The 16830-nt window shown below is 41.9% G+C and overlaps 1 protein-coding gene across 1 annotated transcript in view; it reads right to left on the bottom strand.

Moving 5' to 3' along the window:
- Positions 1-16830, bottom strand: part of LOC133619413 (phospholipid-transporting ATPase ID-like) — a 111089-nt gene that overhangs the window by 18299 nt on the left and 75960 nt on the right. The window contains exons 15-21 of the mRNA XM_061980417.1: positions 16006-16171; positions 15752-15940; positions 6743-6858; positions 6501-6665; positions 6333-6444; positions 1812-1917; positions 1573-1717 (exon numbers count right to left, since the gene is read on the bottom strand). Coding sequence (XP_061836401.1) covers positions 1573-1717; positions 1812-1917; positions 6333-6444; positions 6501-6665; positions 6743-6858; positions 15752-15940; positions 16006-16171 — 999 coding nt within the window. The remainder of the gene's footprint in view (positions 1-1572; positions 1718-1811; positions 1918-6332; positions 6445-6500; positions 6666-6742; positions 6859-15751; positions 15941-16005; positions 16172-16830) is intronic.

The following is a 16830-nucleotide window of genomic DNA, read 5'->3' as shown; positions in this document are numbered from 1 at the left end:
ATGGGATGGCTTGTGACCTTCCAATTAGCCCACGTGCAGTACGCAGAGAGCTTCATGGAATGGGTTTCCACGGCCGAGCGGCTGCATCTAAGCCATACATCACCAAGTCCAATGCAAAGCGTGGGATGCAGTGGTATAAAGCACGTCACCACTGGACTCTAGAGCAGTGGAGACGCCTTCTCTGGACTGATGAGTCACGCTTTTCCATCTGGCAATCTGATGGATGAGTCTGGGTTTGGAGGTTGTCAGGAGAACGCTACATTTCGGACTGCATTGTGCCGAGTGTGAAATTTGGTGGAGGAGGAATTATGGTGTTGGTTTGTTTTTCAGGCCCCTTAGTTCCAGTGAAAGGAACTTTGAATGCTCCAGGATACCAAAACATTTTGGACAATTCCATGGGATGGCACTTCAAGTTCATATGTGAGTAAAGGCAGGTGGCCGAATACTTTTGGCAATATAGTGTGTATATATTAGAGATGCGCGAATAGGCAATTATTTCATCCGCAACCGCATCACAAAAGTCGTCAACCATCCGCATCCACCCGAACTAACATTTAATCAAAACCGCACCCGCCCGTTGTTATACATCTAATATAGACGATGCAAGGCATTAGTGAGGTTATAAAGCTTTTGCCTGTTAAAGAAAGGAGACTGATCCAATGCAGCAGAGACATTCAATGCGTGCCACGCTGTCACGGCCCAGATGCACACCAGTGCGCAATCATCTGGGAGCCGCGCTGAGCGCACCTCCAAGCGCGCTCGCGCCACTCAAACTGCTGCAGGCAGCTGCGTTCTATCTTGTTTTAACATCCTGTGGCACTCTTCTGGGATCACGGCGGACGAAACTGCTCATGCTCAGGGTGTTTGTGGAGGTTCGGGGTTTTGCACAAATGTGATGCACCATGTTAGATGTCCCGGTTTTGTGACTGTCGTAGACATAAACAGCGTCACAGCTCTTGCAAATCACGTAGCCAGCATTACTATCATCCTGATTTACAACCTCATAAAAACGAGTCCACGCTGAACTTTTCTGGCCTTTTTTTCCCCTGGTCTTTAGTATTCCCTTTTTTAGTTTGTCGCGTACCACGTTTGCTGCCGGCGTTGCCATCTCTTTTTTTCTTCTTCTTCTATTGTGGCATATGCTGCAGGTGCCTGCTCGTTTTTCGTATGTGGGTAACAACATTTAACTATGTATATATATTTCCGAATTGGTTTAACTGCCACCCGCCTGAATCTATTTAAAATCTAATTTTTTTTAATTTCAACCGCCCGAACTGACGCGCGGATAAAATCAAATTTTTTTTTATTTCAACCGCCCGACCCGCGGATAATCCGCGGACTCCGCGGTTGTGTCCGCAAATCGCGCATCTCTAGTATATATATATATATATATATATATATATATATATATATATATATATATATATATATATATATATATATATATATATATATATATATATATATATATATATATATATATACATAATTTGAATTTTAACGATCTGCCAAGGGCCAATAAAACAAAAAAACGCCTTTTGGACACCCCTAGATCGGTGGTACAAGACTGACCAGACTGTGCCCGTTGATGACCAGGCCGTACTCGCCGTTCACCACCTCGTCCGTGATGATGGCCTTCGCCTTTTTACCCAGGCTCCTTTGCTGTGAAGACACAGAATCTTCAGCGGCATCCGGTTTCATGGCGGTCCGTGCGTTTCTGCAACATGACACAGTATCCAACAAAGACAAAATATACATCAATGAAGATGAGTTGGTGTGGGGGGGTGTTGTGGATTCCAAAGTTGAGTTACCGCAGCTCCTGCCTGACGTCCTCAGGCGAGTTCCCCGAGATGACGAAGACGTCGTTCATCTCCTCACGCAGTAAGTTGCACGAGTAACCGATGTTTTCTGCTGTTTCTGTGCACAAATACAATGTTAACAATTAGGGGTGTCAAAATAACAACTTTTTCACTTCCGATATCAGAGCCTTGAATATTGGCCGATATCCATCCAATGCAGCAGTGTTTTTCAACCTTTTTTGAGGCAAGGCACATTTTTTTTCCATTTAAAAATACGGAGGCACACCACCAGCAGAAAACGTTATAAAATGAAACTCCACCAGGTCCTCCTCGTGCCTTATTTTGAGTTTGTTGGTGGATTCCTGTGTGTAGTGCTTTAGTTCTTGTCTCGTGCTGTTATTTTGGTGTTTTCCTGTAGCAGTTTCATGTCTTCCTTTGAGCGTTTTTCCCAGCACCTGCTTTGTGTTAGCAAGCAAGGCTATTGAAGTTGTTGCTATCCTTCTTTGTGTGGACATTGTTGCTTGCCATGTCATGTACGGATGTACTTTGTGTCATGTCTGTGTAATCATGTTTTGTTTTAGTCATGTCATGTTTTGTTTAGTTATTGGACTCTTTAGTTTCTGGCTTTTCACTCCCTTGTCTTGTTTCCATAGTTACCCATTAGTTTCACCTGTTCCACGTTTGGACTCATTGTGCACTCTTGTTTGTCACCATAGCAACCCATTAGTTTTCACCTGCCCTCACGACTCACGAACCTGTCTTTAATCATGTCACTATTATTTAAGCTTCCAGCTGTCATGACTTGGACTATGGCGTGGTTTGTTCTCCCGTGGTGCAAATGAACATTTGGACCAGACATGGCGTGAAGGTGAAGACATATTTAATTTTACTATAACAAAAAGAACAAACTAAAGGCGCGCACAAGGCGGAAGTACAAACTTGACAAATGAAACCAATACTTGCACGTGGGCAAAAAACTAAGGACATGAACAAAAGTCGCTAACTGTGGCATGAATCGAAAAAAACTTACTTGGACAGGGCATGAAGTACGCAGAGGTAAACAGAGTGTGACAGGGGTATGATGTCGCCAGACAGACAGCCTGGCAACTGGAAGCTTAAATAATAGTGACATGATTAAAGACAGGTGCGTGAGTCGTGAGGGCAGGTGAAAACTAATGGGTTGCTATGGTGACAAAGAGTGCACAATGAGTCCAAACATGGAACAGGTGAAACTAATGGGTAACTATGGAAACAAGACAAGGGAGTGAAAAGACAGAAACTAAAGAGTCCAATAACTAAACAAAACAAAACATGACAAAAACAAAACATGATTACACAGACATGACACTTTGTGGACGCCGTCCCTGCTCCACACGCTGTAAGTTTTTGCTGTCGTCCAGAATTCTGTTTCTGTTTACTTTGTAGCCAGTTTCTTCATTGCCTTTTCCTTTTTGTTCATTTTTGGCTTAAGCGTTACATACCTTTTTACCTGCACACTGTGGTCTGCATATTGGGATCACAGTTCTACAGCCCAGTTCTACACAGCACGGACACTAAGGAACGGCACAGTATTTGCAGATTATAATTATTGATTTGCAAAAAAAAATTTTTTTGGACCAATTAGGTGAAGTTGCATAATTTCCCACGGCACACCAGACAATATCGCAGCACAGTGGTTGAAAAACACTGCAATGCAGTATCAGTAGGAATCGTACATGCTTGTATTATTTTGTGGTGAGGAACACTAGAAAAAGTTTGACCAAGTTGAATGAGTCAAACAGAGAACAACGGAATGTATAAAAAACACTAACCTGTTTATTATTAACCATCTAGAATGGGATTATGCTGTCTTTAAGTTAAAGTGGAAGGGTTGACTAAAGTGATCCATTAAGCTAAGCTCACGACGCAGTAAGTTGGAAGATGCGGACACGTTTGTTACTGGAGACTTTGCATGTTTGTAAGTTGAATTATTTGATGCTTGTTTATATTGACACACGTGCTGTTTTAAACTGCAATATTGTTCAGTCATGCAGACTGTTTTTTCTTTAAAATTGTCATTGCTCAAAACAAAACAAAAATGATAAACATCCAATTTGTTATGACTTATTGAACTATTCAAGGCTAGAATTACTTTACATCAAATATTCCACTTTGAAATATTTACCGGGGAAAATATTGCATGTTTTGTGTGTCTGTCATATAAAAATGTTAGTTTTATTTGACAAATAGGGCATACAACAAGAAAAATAATAATAATAAAAACTAGAGATGTCCGATATTATCGGCCGATAAATGCGTTAAAATGTAATATCGGAAATTATCGGTATCGGTTTTTTATTATTGGTATCGTTTTTTTTTTTTTAGTTTTTTTTATTAAATCAACATAAAAAACACAAGATACTAGAGATGCGCGGATAGGCAATTATTTCATCCGCAACCGCATCAGAAAGTCGTCAACCATCCGCAATCCACCTGATCTAACATTTGATCAGAACCGCATCCGCCCGCCATCCGCCCGCACCCGCCCGTTGTTATATATCTAATATAGACGATGCAAGGCATTAGTGAGGTTATAAAGCTTTTGCCTGTTAAAGAAAGGAGACTGATCCAATGCAGCACAGACATTCGCGTGCCACGCTGTCACGACCCAGACGCACACCAGTGCGCAATCATATGGGAGCCGCGCTGAGCGCACCTCCAAGCGCGTCTCGCTGCCGGCGACGGCCGGGTATATGGGCCCGACGCTCCAGTGCCATCCATTTTCAGGGCTAGTTGATTCGGCAGGTGGGTTGTTACACACTCCTTAGCGGGTTCCGACTTCCATGGCCACCGTCCTAGCTGCTGTCTGTATCAACCAGGGTGAGCCCCACCCCTTTTGTGAGCGCACTGCGCACGGAGTGACCCCTGTTACGCGCCCCCGGCAACGGGGGTGGCGGGCAGGTAAGCTGCGCGGGCGGAGCGGGCGGAGCGCGCGGAGTGACCCCTGTTACGAGCCCCCGGCCACGGGGGTGGCGGGCAGGTAAGCTGCTTACCTGCTGCGCGTGACGCCGGCCGCGGCGAAGGCGGACGAGGCGGGGTGTCGGTGCGGTGGGTGCGGTGGTGACCCTGGACGTGCGTCGGGCCCTTTTCGCGGATCGCCTCAGCTACGGCTCCCGGTGGGGCCCTCTCGGGGGAAGGGGCCTCGGTCCCGGACCCCGGCGAGGCGTCCCTTCTGCGCTCCGTAAAAGTGTCCATCTCTTTTTTTTTTTTCCTTCTGTTGTGGCATATGCAGCAGGTGCCTGCTCGTTTTTCGTATGTGGGTAACAACATTTAACTATGTATATATATTTCCGAATTGGTTTAACTGCCACCCGTCTGAATCTATTTAAAATCTAATTTTTTTCTATTTCAACCACCCGACCCGACCCGACCCGACCCGCGGATAAAATCTAATTTTTTTAAATTTCATCCGCCCGATCCGCGGATAATCCGCGGACTCCGCGGACTCCGCGGTTGTGCCCGCAAACCGCGCATCTCTAATATATATATATATATATATATATATATACATATATATATATACACATATATATTAGAGATGTCCGATAATATCGGCCTGCCGCTATTATCGGCCGATAAATGCGTTAAAATGTAATATCGGAAATTATCGGTATCGTTTTGTTTTTTTATCGGTATCGTTTTTTTATTTTTAATTATTAAATCAACTTAAAAAACACAAGATACACACTTCTTTCTGTTATTAATATTCTGGTTCCTACATTATATATCAATATATATCAATACAGTCTGCAAGGGATACAGTCCGTCAGCACACATGATTGTGCGTGCTGCTGGTCCACTAATAGTACTAACCTTTAACAGTTAATTTTACTCATTTTCATTAATTACTAGTTTCTATGTAAATGTTTTTATATTGTTTTACTTTATCTTTTATTCAAGAAAATGTTTAATTTATTTATCTTATTTTATTAATATTTTAAAAAAGTACCTTATCTTCACCATACCTGGTTGTCCAAATTAGGCATAATAATGTGTTAATTCCACAACTGCATATATCGGTTGATATCGGTAATTAAAGAGTTGGACAATATCGGAATATCGGATATCGGCAAAAAGCCATTATCGGACATCCCTAATATATATTGTATTGATTTTGAAAAAATGCCCTACGATAAGGTGGCGACTTGTCCAGGGTGTACCCCGCCTTCTGCCCGAATGCAGCTGAGATAGGCTCCAGCATCCCCCGCAACCCCAAAAGGGACAAGCGGTAGAAAATGAATGGATGATTTTGAAAATGAAAAATGTCAAAATGCCCCCCCGTATGCTTTAATTTTTAGTGTGCGTCCGACCCTCAGCGAAAAAATTAGGACACCCCGGACTTATGGTCGGTTCTTCTTGTCAGTTACACATTCCGGAAAGAAAAATCTGCCCTGTTAAGCAAAACAAAAATGTCCACTTTAGAGGACGTTGTCTCTCAAGAGCATGTTTGCAACTACAGCCAGTTAGTTGAGTCCAGAATCCAACCGACGCTACCTTGCTTGTCACCGGTCAGAACCCAGATCTTGATGTCTGCCTTGGACAGCTGCTCGATGGTCTGAGGAACTCCGTCCTGCAGCTTGTCTTCTATGGCGGTTGCCCCTAGCAACTGGACACACAACAATTAGACGATAATAAGCAAGCGTCCCCGTTTATGTCGCCTACCAGCAGGTCTTTCTCGATCTCCTCATACAGCTGGTCCAGCTTGCCCTCGCGGTCGTCCAGCGCGGTGCTGGCCTCGTGGTGGCGCCCTTTCCACTGGGCGAAAAAGTCCTCGTCCAGGTCCTTGTAGGCCAAGGCCAAGGTCCGCAGGCCTTCCCCGGCAAACTCCTGCAGGGAGTAAAGACAAGGGTGGACACACGGACATGCTGATGGTCTGGGCTCTCGTTGGCGGGGGGGTAACTGACGTTGAGGTGCTCCGTGGTGGCGTCCATCATCTTGCTGCAGGACCGGTGCAGCCTCTCGTAGACCATGGTGTCCGCGCCTTTGCAGTAGAGGGACAGCTTTCCCTCGGGGCTGCGCACTGTCCACAAGGAAGAGCCTTTGTGACGCTACCTGAGGCGGAAACCACTAGGTGGTGCTGTTTTACTGCAAAGTATATTTTAATACAACTGTGTGCTATAAACAAACATGTTTCATTATCTTGGGCTGACTTCCTGTTCCTGAAATAGCGATGATGTTAGGATTGAGTTCAAGGGTGGACCCCGGGATGCAGAGAATGGAGGCAAGGTATGCGATAAAAAAATGAAAATATTTAATAAGTCCAAAATGGTAACTAAGGGTGATGGGGCAAAAGTGCACACCATGGGAAATATAACAAAAGTAGTCTCTTTCAGAGGTTGGCGGAGCAAAGGTCAGGACGCACACAGCGTGGCAAAAACTAGTCCTCTCAAAACAAGGTGGCTAGGAAAACAAAAACACAACAAGGTCAATATTACAGAAATATGCGAAGGCAACATACCAGGTAGTGATGGGTCCGGCAACACCGATGCATCGGCGCATGCGTCGAGCTCATAGAGCAAAACCCTGTGTCGGTGCGCGTACCGCTTTTAGAAAGTCACGTGACCGATCATGAGCTGTTTTGGTCACGCGAACTGTGTCGCACTGACGCCTCCTCTGTGCTCTGTGAGCGGGTCTTTTCTACAGCCGGAGAAATAATAACTAAGAAGAGAAAGCGTCTAAAATTGAATACGTTGGAAAAACTGTTTTTTTTAAAAAGAAAAATGTGTAAAAAAAAATAATTAATAATTTCCAGGTCCACAAGCATCCTCATTCACAACACGTTCTCTTAGATTTCCATGTTATGATACATGTTCACATTATTTATTGACTGTATCTAAAAAAGACAAAAAATATATTTTTATTTAAATGAAGTTATGAAATAATCCTAAATGAAATACAATGACTTGGTTTATATTATTGTATATACTAGGTCAGTGGTTCTCAACCTTTTTTCAGCAATGTACCCCCTGTGAATTTTTTTTAAATTCAAGTACCCCCTAATCAGAGCAAAGCATTTTTGGTTGAAAAAAAAAAAGATAAAGAAGTAAAATACAGCACTATGTCATCAGTTTCTGATTTATTAAATTGTATAACAGTGCAAAATATTGCTCATTTGTAGTGGTCTTTCTTGAACTATTTGGAAAAAAAGATATAAAAATAACTAAAAACTTGTTGAAAAATAAACAAGTGATTCAATTATAAATAACGATTTCTACACATAGAAGTAATCATCAACTTAAAGTGCCCTCTTTGGGGATTGTAATAGAGATCCATCTGGATTCATCAACTTAATTCTAAACATTTCTTCACAAAAAAAAAAAAATCTTTAACATCAATATTTATGGAACATGTCCACAAAAAATCTAGCTGTCAACACTGAATATTGCATTGTTGCATTTCTTTTCACAGTTCTTTTTGACAGACATTTTAGTGACAAACCTGAGCTTGTGCTTCACTGAGTTTATGAACTTACATTCATATTTTGTTGAAGTATTATTCAATAAATATATTTATAAAGGATTTTTGAATTGTTGCTATTTTTAGAATATTTTTTTAAAATCTCACGTACCCCTTGGCATACCTTCAAGTACCCCCAGGGGTACGCGTACCCCCATTTGAGAACCACTGTACTAGGTCATAAAATCTGTGTCAGTTGAGTCGGTCCATAGGTTGCCTGTAGGGATTTTTAATGTCCAGCAGATGTCAGTATTTAGTGACACAGTATCGACACAGTATCAATACAGTTTTGCAATGTGTCGAAACGCTTCATGACGCCTCATCAACCCATCACTAATACCGGGGAAGCAGAATCAAGGTAGCACATGTCAGAGCGGAGTTCGGGAACAATAACCAGCAGGGACCAGCTGGTGGAGACGCGCTTAAATGCTACCAGGAAGTGATTAGCAGCAGTTGTGCCTCGTTGGGGACAAAAAACTGGGGAAGAAACTGACAAACCAATAGAGAAGGCAGGGAGAAGACAACAAACATAACAGACTAAGTGCACACAACAGATGCAATCTAAGGATGCAAAAGGATGCACGATTGAAATAAACTGCATAAAGGAGCTGACAGAAGGAAAGACTAGAGTTTAGGGGGAAAAAATACGAAAAACCAGTGAAATGACCGTATTTTCTGGACCATAGGGCGCACCGGATTATAAGGCGCACTGCCGATGAGCGGGTCTAGTCAGGTCTATTTTCATACAAACGTGCACCGGATTATAGGGCGCATTAAAGGGTCATATTTAGAGATGTCTGAAATGCGCTAAAAATCAGTATCGTTTTTTTTTATTATCGGTATCGTTTTTTTATTTATTAAATCAACATAAAAAACACAAGACACACTTACAATTACCGTATTTTTCGGACTATAAGTCACAGTTTTTTCATAGTTTGGCCGGGCTCCAGTGCAACTTATATATGTTTTTTTCCTTCTTTACTATGCATTTTCGGCAGGTGCGACTTATACTCCGAAAAATACGGTAGTGCACCAACCCAAAAAACCTCCCTCCCCCATTTACACTCATTAACACTCATTCGCACAAAAGGGTTGTTTCTTTCTGTTATTAATATTCGGGTTCCTATATTATAAATCAATATATATCAATATAGTCTGCAAGGGATACAGTCCGTAAGCACACATGATTGTGCGTGCTGCTGGTCCACTAATAGTACTAACCTTTAACAGTTAATTTTACTCATTTTCATTAATTACTAGTTTCTATGTAACTGTTTTTATATTGTTTTACTTTCTTTGTTATTCAAGAAAATGTTTTTAATTTATTTATTTTATTTTATGAATTTTTCTTTAAAAAGTACCTTATCTTCACCATACCTGGTTGTCCAAATTAGGCATAATAATGTGTTGATTCCACGACTGCATGTATCGGTTGATATCGGTAATTAAAGAGTTGGACAATATCGGAAAATCGGCAAAAAGCCATTATCGGACATCCCTAGTCATATTACTATGATGTTATTTCAAAATGTAAAACACTTCCTTGTGGTCTACATCAGTGTTTTTCAACCACTGTGCCGCGGCACACTAGTGTGCCGTGAGATATTGTCTGGTGTGCCGTGGGAAATTATGCAACTTCACCTAATTGGTCCCAAAAATATTTTTTGCAAATCAATAATTATAATCTGCAAATGTTACGCCATTGCTTAGTGTCTGTGCTGTGTAGAACTCGGCAGGGTAACCATGTCAGTAGATGGCAGCAGGTAGTTCATTGCTTTGTAAAAGTCGGAACGTGTCGGGCGAGACGAGGATGGTTTGTTGTGATCCCAATATGCACACTACAGGTAAAAAGGTATGTAATGCTTAAACCCAAAATGAACGAAAAGGAAAGGAAAAGGAAAAGGCTATGCAAAACGAAAGTCAAACTGAACTGGCTATAAAGAAAACAGAGACAGAACGCTGGACGACAGCAAAAACTTACGGCGTCCACAAAGTACGTCCATACGGGACATGACAATCAACAATGTCCTCACAAAGAAGGATCGCAACAACGTAAATAGCCTTTCTTGCGAACGCAAAGCAGGTGCGCGAAACAGCGCTCAAAGGAAGACATGAATCAAACACTGACAAAACAGGAAGGGCCACCAAAATAACAGCGCAAGACAAGAACAGGAAGACACCAACAAACTCAAAATAAGGCACGACGACCTGGTGGAGTTACATTTTTTAACGTTTTCTGCTGGTAGTGTGCCTCCGGATTTTTTTAATGAAAAAAATGTGCCTTGCCTCAAAAAAGGTTGAAAAACACTGGTCTACATGACATGTAATGGTGGTTCTTTGGTCAAAATGTTGCATGGATGATGTTTTACACACATACTTGCCAACCTTGAGACCTCCGATTTCGAGAGGTGGGGGGCGGCGGGTGGGGGGGTCGTGGTTGGGGTGGGGGCGTGGTTAAGAGGGGAGGAGTATATTTACAGCTAGAATTCACCAAGTATATATAAGAAATACTTGACTTTCAGTGAATTCTAGCTATATATATATATATATATATATATTCATTTTATTGTATATATATACCGTATATATATATATATATATATATATATATATATATATATATATATATATATATATATATATATATATATATATATATATATATAAATAAGAGAAATACTTGAATTTCAGTGTTCATTTATTTACACATATACACACACATAACACTCATCTACTCATTGTTGAGTTAAGGGTTAAATTGTCCATCCTTGTTCTATTATCTGTCACTATTTTTCTAACCATGCTGAACACCCTCTCTGATGATGCATTCTGCTTCGTCTCCTTGTTGTGTGCGCAGTTGTGCACTCTCTAAAAGCCATAGATGTTATTGTCACATATGCATGTACAGTAGATGGCAGTATTGTCCTGTTTAAGAGTGTCACAACATTGCTGTTTACGGCAGACGAACTGCTTTACGGTAGACGAAAACGTGACTGCTGTTGTTGTGTGTTGTTGCCGCGCTGGGAGGACGTTAATGAAACTGCCTAACAATAAACCCACATAAGAAACCAAGAACTCGCCCTCGATCATTCTACAGTTATAATGTGATTGGGCAGGCACGCTGTTTATATTGTGGGAAAGCGGACGTGAAAACAAGCTGTCCTCACTCAGGTCTGCATGGAGCTGGAGGGGGCGTGGCCTCCAGCTCCGCCTGAATTTCGGGAGATTTTCGGGAGAAAATTTGTCCCGGGAGGTTTTCGGGAGAGGCGCTGAATTTCGGGAGTCTCCTGGAAAAGGGTCATCTTCAAGCCGCTTTCTGACAGTCGCTTCAGGATGCGTCGTTTTGTGGGCGGTCTTATTTACGTGGCTCAGCGTCTTCTCCCCGTCATCTTTGTTGTAGCGGTGTAGCGTGCAAGGACGAGTGTGGAAGAAGTGTCAAAAGATGGAGCTAACTGTTTTAATGACATTCAGACTTTACTTCAATCAATAACAGAGCAGCATCTCCTCATCCGTGGCTCACTAGTGCAACAACAACAACAACGCCGGAAATGTGTCCCGTGAAAAACCGTCCGGGACCGGAACTCTCTAATAACTAAAGTTCCTTGGGTGAATAATGTAAACTCACTAGACCGGTATGTTTTAGCGCTTTCATGGCGAGTTTACTGACAGATATAAGTTAGAACTTTACACTACTTTATATTAGAAATGGCAACAGCGGAGGATGAATGTCACATAACAAGAAGATAGAGAAAAAGAAGACGCTTATCGACTACGGCGTCACCATGGACTACAAAGGCGGACGCGGGCAAATTTTCAGGACATATGCAGATCCAAAATACATATCAGCAGGTACCAGAAGGTAAGAAAAGTTGGCTTTACATAATATTGCGAAACAAAACGCCCTATAAAATGTCTCCTAATAAAGTTCAAAGTTAAAGTACCACTGATAGTCACACACACACACACACTAGGTGTGGTGAAATGACTCTCTGCATTTGACCCACCCCTTGGGAGGTGAGGGGAGCAGTGAGCAGCAGTGATGGTCACACTCGGGAATCATTTTGGTGATTTAACCCCCAATTCCAACCCTTGATGCTGAGTGCCAAGCATTTTTATAGTCTTTGGTATGACTCGGCCGGGGTTTGAACTCACGACCTACCAATCTCAGGGCGGACTCTCTAACCACAATATCACTGAGCAGGTGTCACTAATAGGGATGTCCGATAATGGCTTTTTGCCGATATCCGATATTCCGATATTGTCCAACTCTTTAATTACCGATACCGAAATCAACCGATATATACAGTCGTGGAATTAACACATTATTATGCCTAATTTGGACAACCAGGTATGGTGAAGATAAGGTACTTTAAAAAAATAAAAATAAAATAAAATAAGATAAATAAATAAATAAAAAATTCTTGAATAAAAAAGAAAGTAAAACAATATAAAAACAGTTACATAGAAACTAGTAATTAATGAAAATGAGTAAAATTAACTGTTAAAGGTTAGTACTATTAGTGGACCAGCAGCACGCACAATCATGTGTGCTTACAGACTGTATCCCTTGCAGACTGTATTGATATATATTGATATATAATGCATACTTGCCAACCTTGAGACCTCCGATTTCGGGAGGTGGGGGGTGGGGAGTGGGGGTTGGGGGGCGTGGTTGGGGGTGACGGGGGCGTGGTTGGGGGGCGTGTCTAAGAGGGGAGGAGTATATTTACAGCTAGAATTCACCAAGTCCAGTATTTCATATATATATATATATATATATATATAAGAAATACTTGACTTTCAGTGAATTCTAGCTATATATATATATATATATATATATATATATATATATATATATAAGAAATACTTGACTTTCAGTGAATTCTAGCTATATATATATATATATATATATATATATATATATATATATATATATATATATATATATATATATATATATATATATATATATATATATATATAAAAGAAATACTTGAATTTCAGTGTTCATTTATACATATACACACACATAACACTCATCTACTCATTGTTGAGTTAAGGGTTGAATTGTCCATCCTTGTTCTATTATCTGTCACTATTTTTCTAACCAGAAAGGTTTCGAGTACCACCAAAAAAACGGAATCTCTGCAGACAGTATAAAAATCTGTGTTAAAGGTGTACAAATACTGTTTGTATAATAAGCATGTTATTGTTTACAAATGAGGGTTAAGAGTTCAGTACTAAAAAAAAAAAAAAGAATGTGGCTTAAGTACAGTTTTTTAATTGAGCTGCTGCATTTTTTGGTTGGGTTGTTTATTTATTTTGAGTAACTTCTACATTTCTAAAAGGGGAGGAATGTAATAGAGTGATCTATGTTTGTCTGTTGCCATCTCCTGGTGAATGTTGGCTATAGCGTACTGGGGTTACTTTTTGTTTGGCCAACGATTTACGTGGTGTTGCGCACCTGACGTCAAGTGTGTGAGTCTGTTCTGAAGTCTACAGTAAAGAGACGTACTTCATCACCTCGCCTGGTTATTGCCTCCAACTCAATATATTACAACAACATTGCTGTTTACGGCAGACGAACTGCTTTACGGTAGAATAAAACATGACTGCTGTTGTTGTGTGTTGTTACCGCGCTGGGAGGACGTTAATGAAACTGCCAAACAATAAACCCACATAAGAAACCAAGAACTCGCCCTCCATCATTCTACAGTTATAACGTGTTTGGGCAGTTATAACGTGTTTGGGCAGGCACGCTGTTTATATTGTGGGAAAGCGGACGTGAATACAGGCTGTTGACACGTCACTCAGGTCCGCATGAAGATGGAGGGGGCGTGGCTTCCAGCTCCGCCTGCATTTCGGGAGGTTTTCGGGAGAGGCGCTGAATTTCGGGAGTCTCCCGGAAAATCCGGGAGGGTTGGCAAGTATGATATAAAGTAGGAACCAGAATATTAATAACAGAAAGAAACAACCCTTTTGTGTGAATGAGTGTAAATGGGGGAGGGTTTTTTGGGTTAGTGCACTAATTGTAAGTGTATCTTGTGTTTTTTATGTTGATTTAAAAAAAAAAAAAAAAAAAAAAAAAAAAAAAAAAAAAACACAAAAAAAACGATACCGATAATAAAAATACCGATACCGATAATTTCCGATATTACATTTTAACGCATTTATCGGCCGATAATATCGGCAGGCCGATATTATCGGACATCTCTAGTCACTAACTAAGGTGCCATTTTGCAGTCCTTAAACACACACATCATACTAATACTCATATGTTGAAAAGTACGTCTGACAAATAAACAGAAAAGCGTGCCGATTGCACGGGAAGCTATGGCAAAGCTAACGGAAAAGCTTGGCATAGAAAACAAGAAGCAAGAATCATCTAACATAACTGTTGCGTGAAGCAAACAAGACAGCCAGACTGAATGTGGCGAAAAGCAGGAATAAGTAGCTCTCTGATTAGTGCCCGGGAACTGGTGAGCATCCCAAACACTAATCAGAGGCAGGTGAAAATAGTCAGCACCCATGGCAAGCAAGAAAACACAAACCCAGGGGGTGCTGAAACAGAACTAAGGGAGTCTTCAACTAAACAAAACATGATCGGATCATGACAAGCACCAAACATTGCTTTTAAACTGTTCCAAAAAGGCTTCGCTGCGCATCTTAAAATAAAGCTTTGCCTACATTCTGTCTGTCAGCTATACAAACACAGAAATTAACATAACTGTTGCGTGAAGCAAACAAGACAGCCAGACTGAGTGTGGTGAAAAGCAGGAATTAGTAGCTCTCTGATTAGTGTCCGGGAGCAGGTGAGCGTTCCAAACACTAATCAGAGGCAGGCGAAAATAATCAGCACCCATGGCAAGCAAGAAAACACAAACCCAGGGGGTGCTGAAACAGAACTAAGGGAGTCTTCAACTAAACAAAACATGATCGGATCATGACAAGCACCAAACATTGCTTTTCCAAAAAGGCTGCGCTGCGCATCTTAAAATAAAGCCAGAATATTGGTAGCAGAAAGAAACAACCCCTTTTGTGTGAGTGGGTGTGTATGAGTGTGAATGGGGGAGGGAGTTTTTTGTTTTGTTTTTGTTTTTTGGGTTGATGCACTAGTTGAAAGTGTATCGTGTGTTTTTTTCTATGTTGATTTAATAAAAAATAAAAAAATAAATAAAAAATAAAAAATAAATAAAGCTTTGCCTACATTCTGTCTGTCAGCTATACAAACACAGAAATTGTAAGTATGAGCAGGTCATTTTTTTCCCCAAGCAAATATGTTAACCTAGCAAGCTGTTAGCATGTGGCTAACATGGCTATGCTAGTATTGCTAACGTCTGTATCCTCCTGTGCCACTCCTGAACTTTACTTTGTTGTGTGTGATGAATGACTTCTATTATGTTGGACACGTGCAGAGTCGATACTTTTTAATGTATGTACTTTTTCAAAGTACTTACCAATGACGGACATCCTCTTGCGGACGTTGTTGAAATCCAGGATGGCCAAGAGCTGGTAAGTTCGCTGCTGTCCCATTTCCACAATGGAGACACTGTCAGGCGTCCTTGAGCGGAAGACAAATCCGAAGTTTCGAGCGGCCGTTACGAGGGCGCCCTCGTCAGGGGACTGGGCCTGGTACACCAGCTGCCCTGCAGGATTAACCGGGTATGAAAAGGCGTGTCTCGTCAAACGTTACATTACGACTCCCCCTCACCTTCTTTCTTCTCCCCCGCCATGACGGTGTGGCAGAGAGCGAGCAGCCGGAAGAAGGCGTGGACCTCGGGGGTCTCCAGCTTGACGGCTTCCACCAGGGCGTGATCGTGGAAGGTGAAGCGAGGGTCCGCCAGCGGATTGAAGGAGAAGTCCACGGTCTCGGTGTCCTAGCGAAAGACGATTAATGATAAAAAATTGGAACCCACGAAATGCATCATGTCTTTAAAATACAAACCCCGTTTCCATATGAGTTGGGAAATTGTGTTAGATGTAAATATAAACGGAATACAATGATTTGCAAATCATTTTCAACCCATATTCAATTGAATGCACTACAAAGACAAGATATTTGATGTTCAAACTCCATCCATCCATCCATCCATCTTCCTCCGCTTATCCGAGGTCGGGTCGCGGGGGCAGCAGCCTAAGCAGGGAAGCCCAGACTTCCCTCTCCCCAGCCACTTCGTCCAGCTCCTCCCGGGGGATCCCGAGGCGTTCCCAGGCCAGCCGGGAGACATTGTCTTCCCAACGTGTCCTGGGTCTTCCCCGTGGCCTCCTACCGGTCGGACATGCCCTAAACACCTCCCTAGGGAGGCGCTCGGGTGGCATCCTGACCAGATGCCCGAACCACCTCATCTGGCTCCTCTCGATGTGGAGGAGCAGCGGCTTTACTTTGAGCTCCCCCCGGATGACAGAGCTTCTCACCCTATCTCTAAGGGAGAGCCCCGCCACCCGGCGGAGGAAACTCATTTCGGCCGCTTGTACCCGTGATCTTGTCCTTTCGGTCATAACCCAAAGCTCATGACCATAGGTGAGGATGGGAACG

The sequence above is a fragment of the Nerophis lumbriciformis genome, linkage group LG20 (assembly GCF_033978685.3).
Source record: "Nerophis lumbriciformis linkage group LG20, RoL_Nlum_v2.1, whole genome shotgun sequence".
Lineage (NCBI taxonomy): Eukaryota > Metazoa > Chordata > Actinopteri > Syngnathiformes > Syngnathidae > Nerophis > Nerophis lumbriciformis.
Note: the sequence above shows the minus strand (reverse complement) of the source record. Positions and strands in the feature narration are given on the sequence as shown.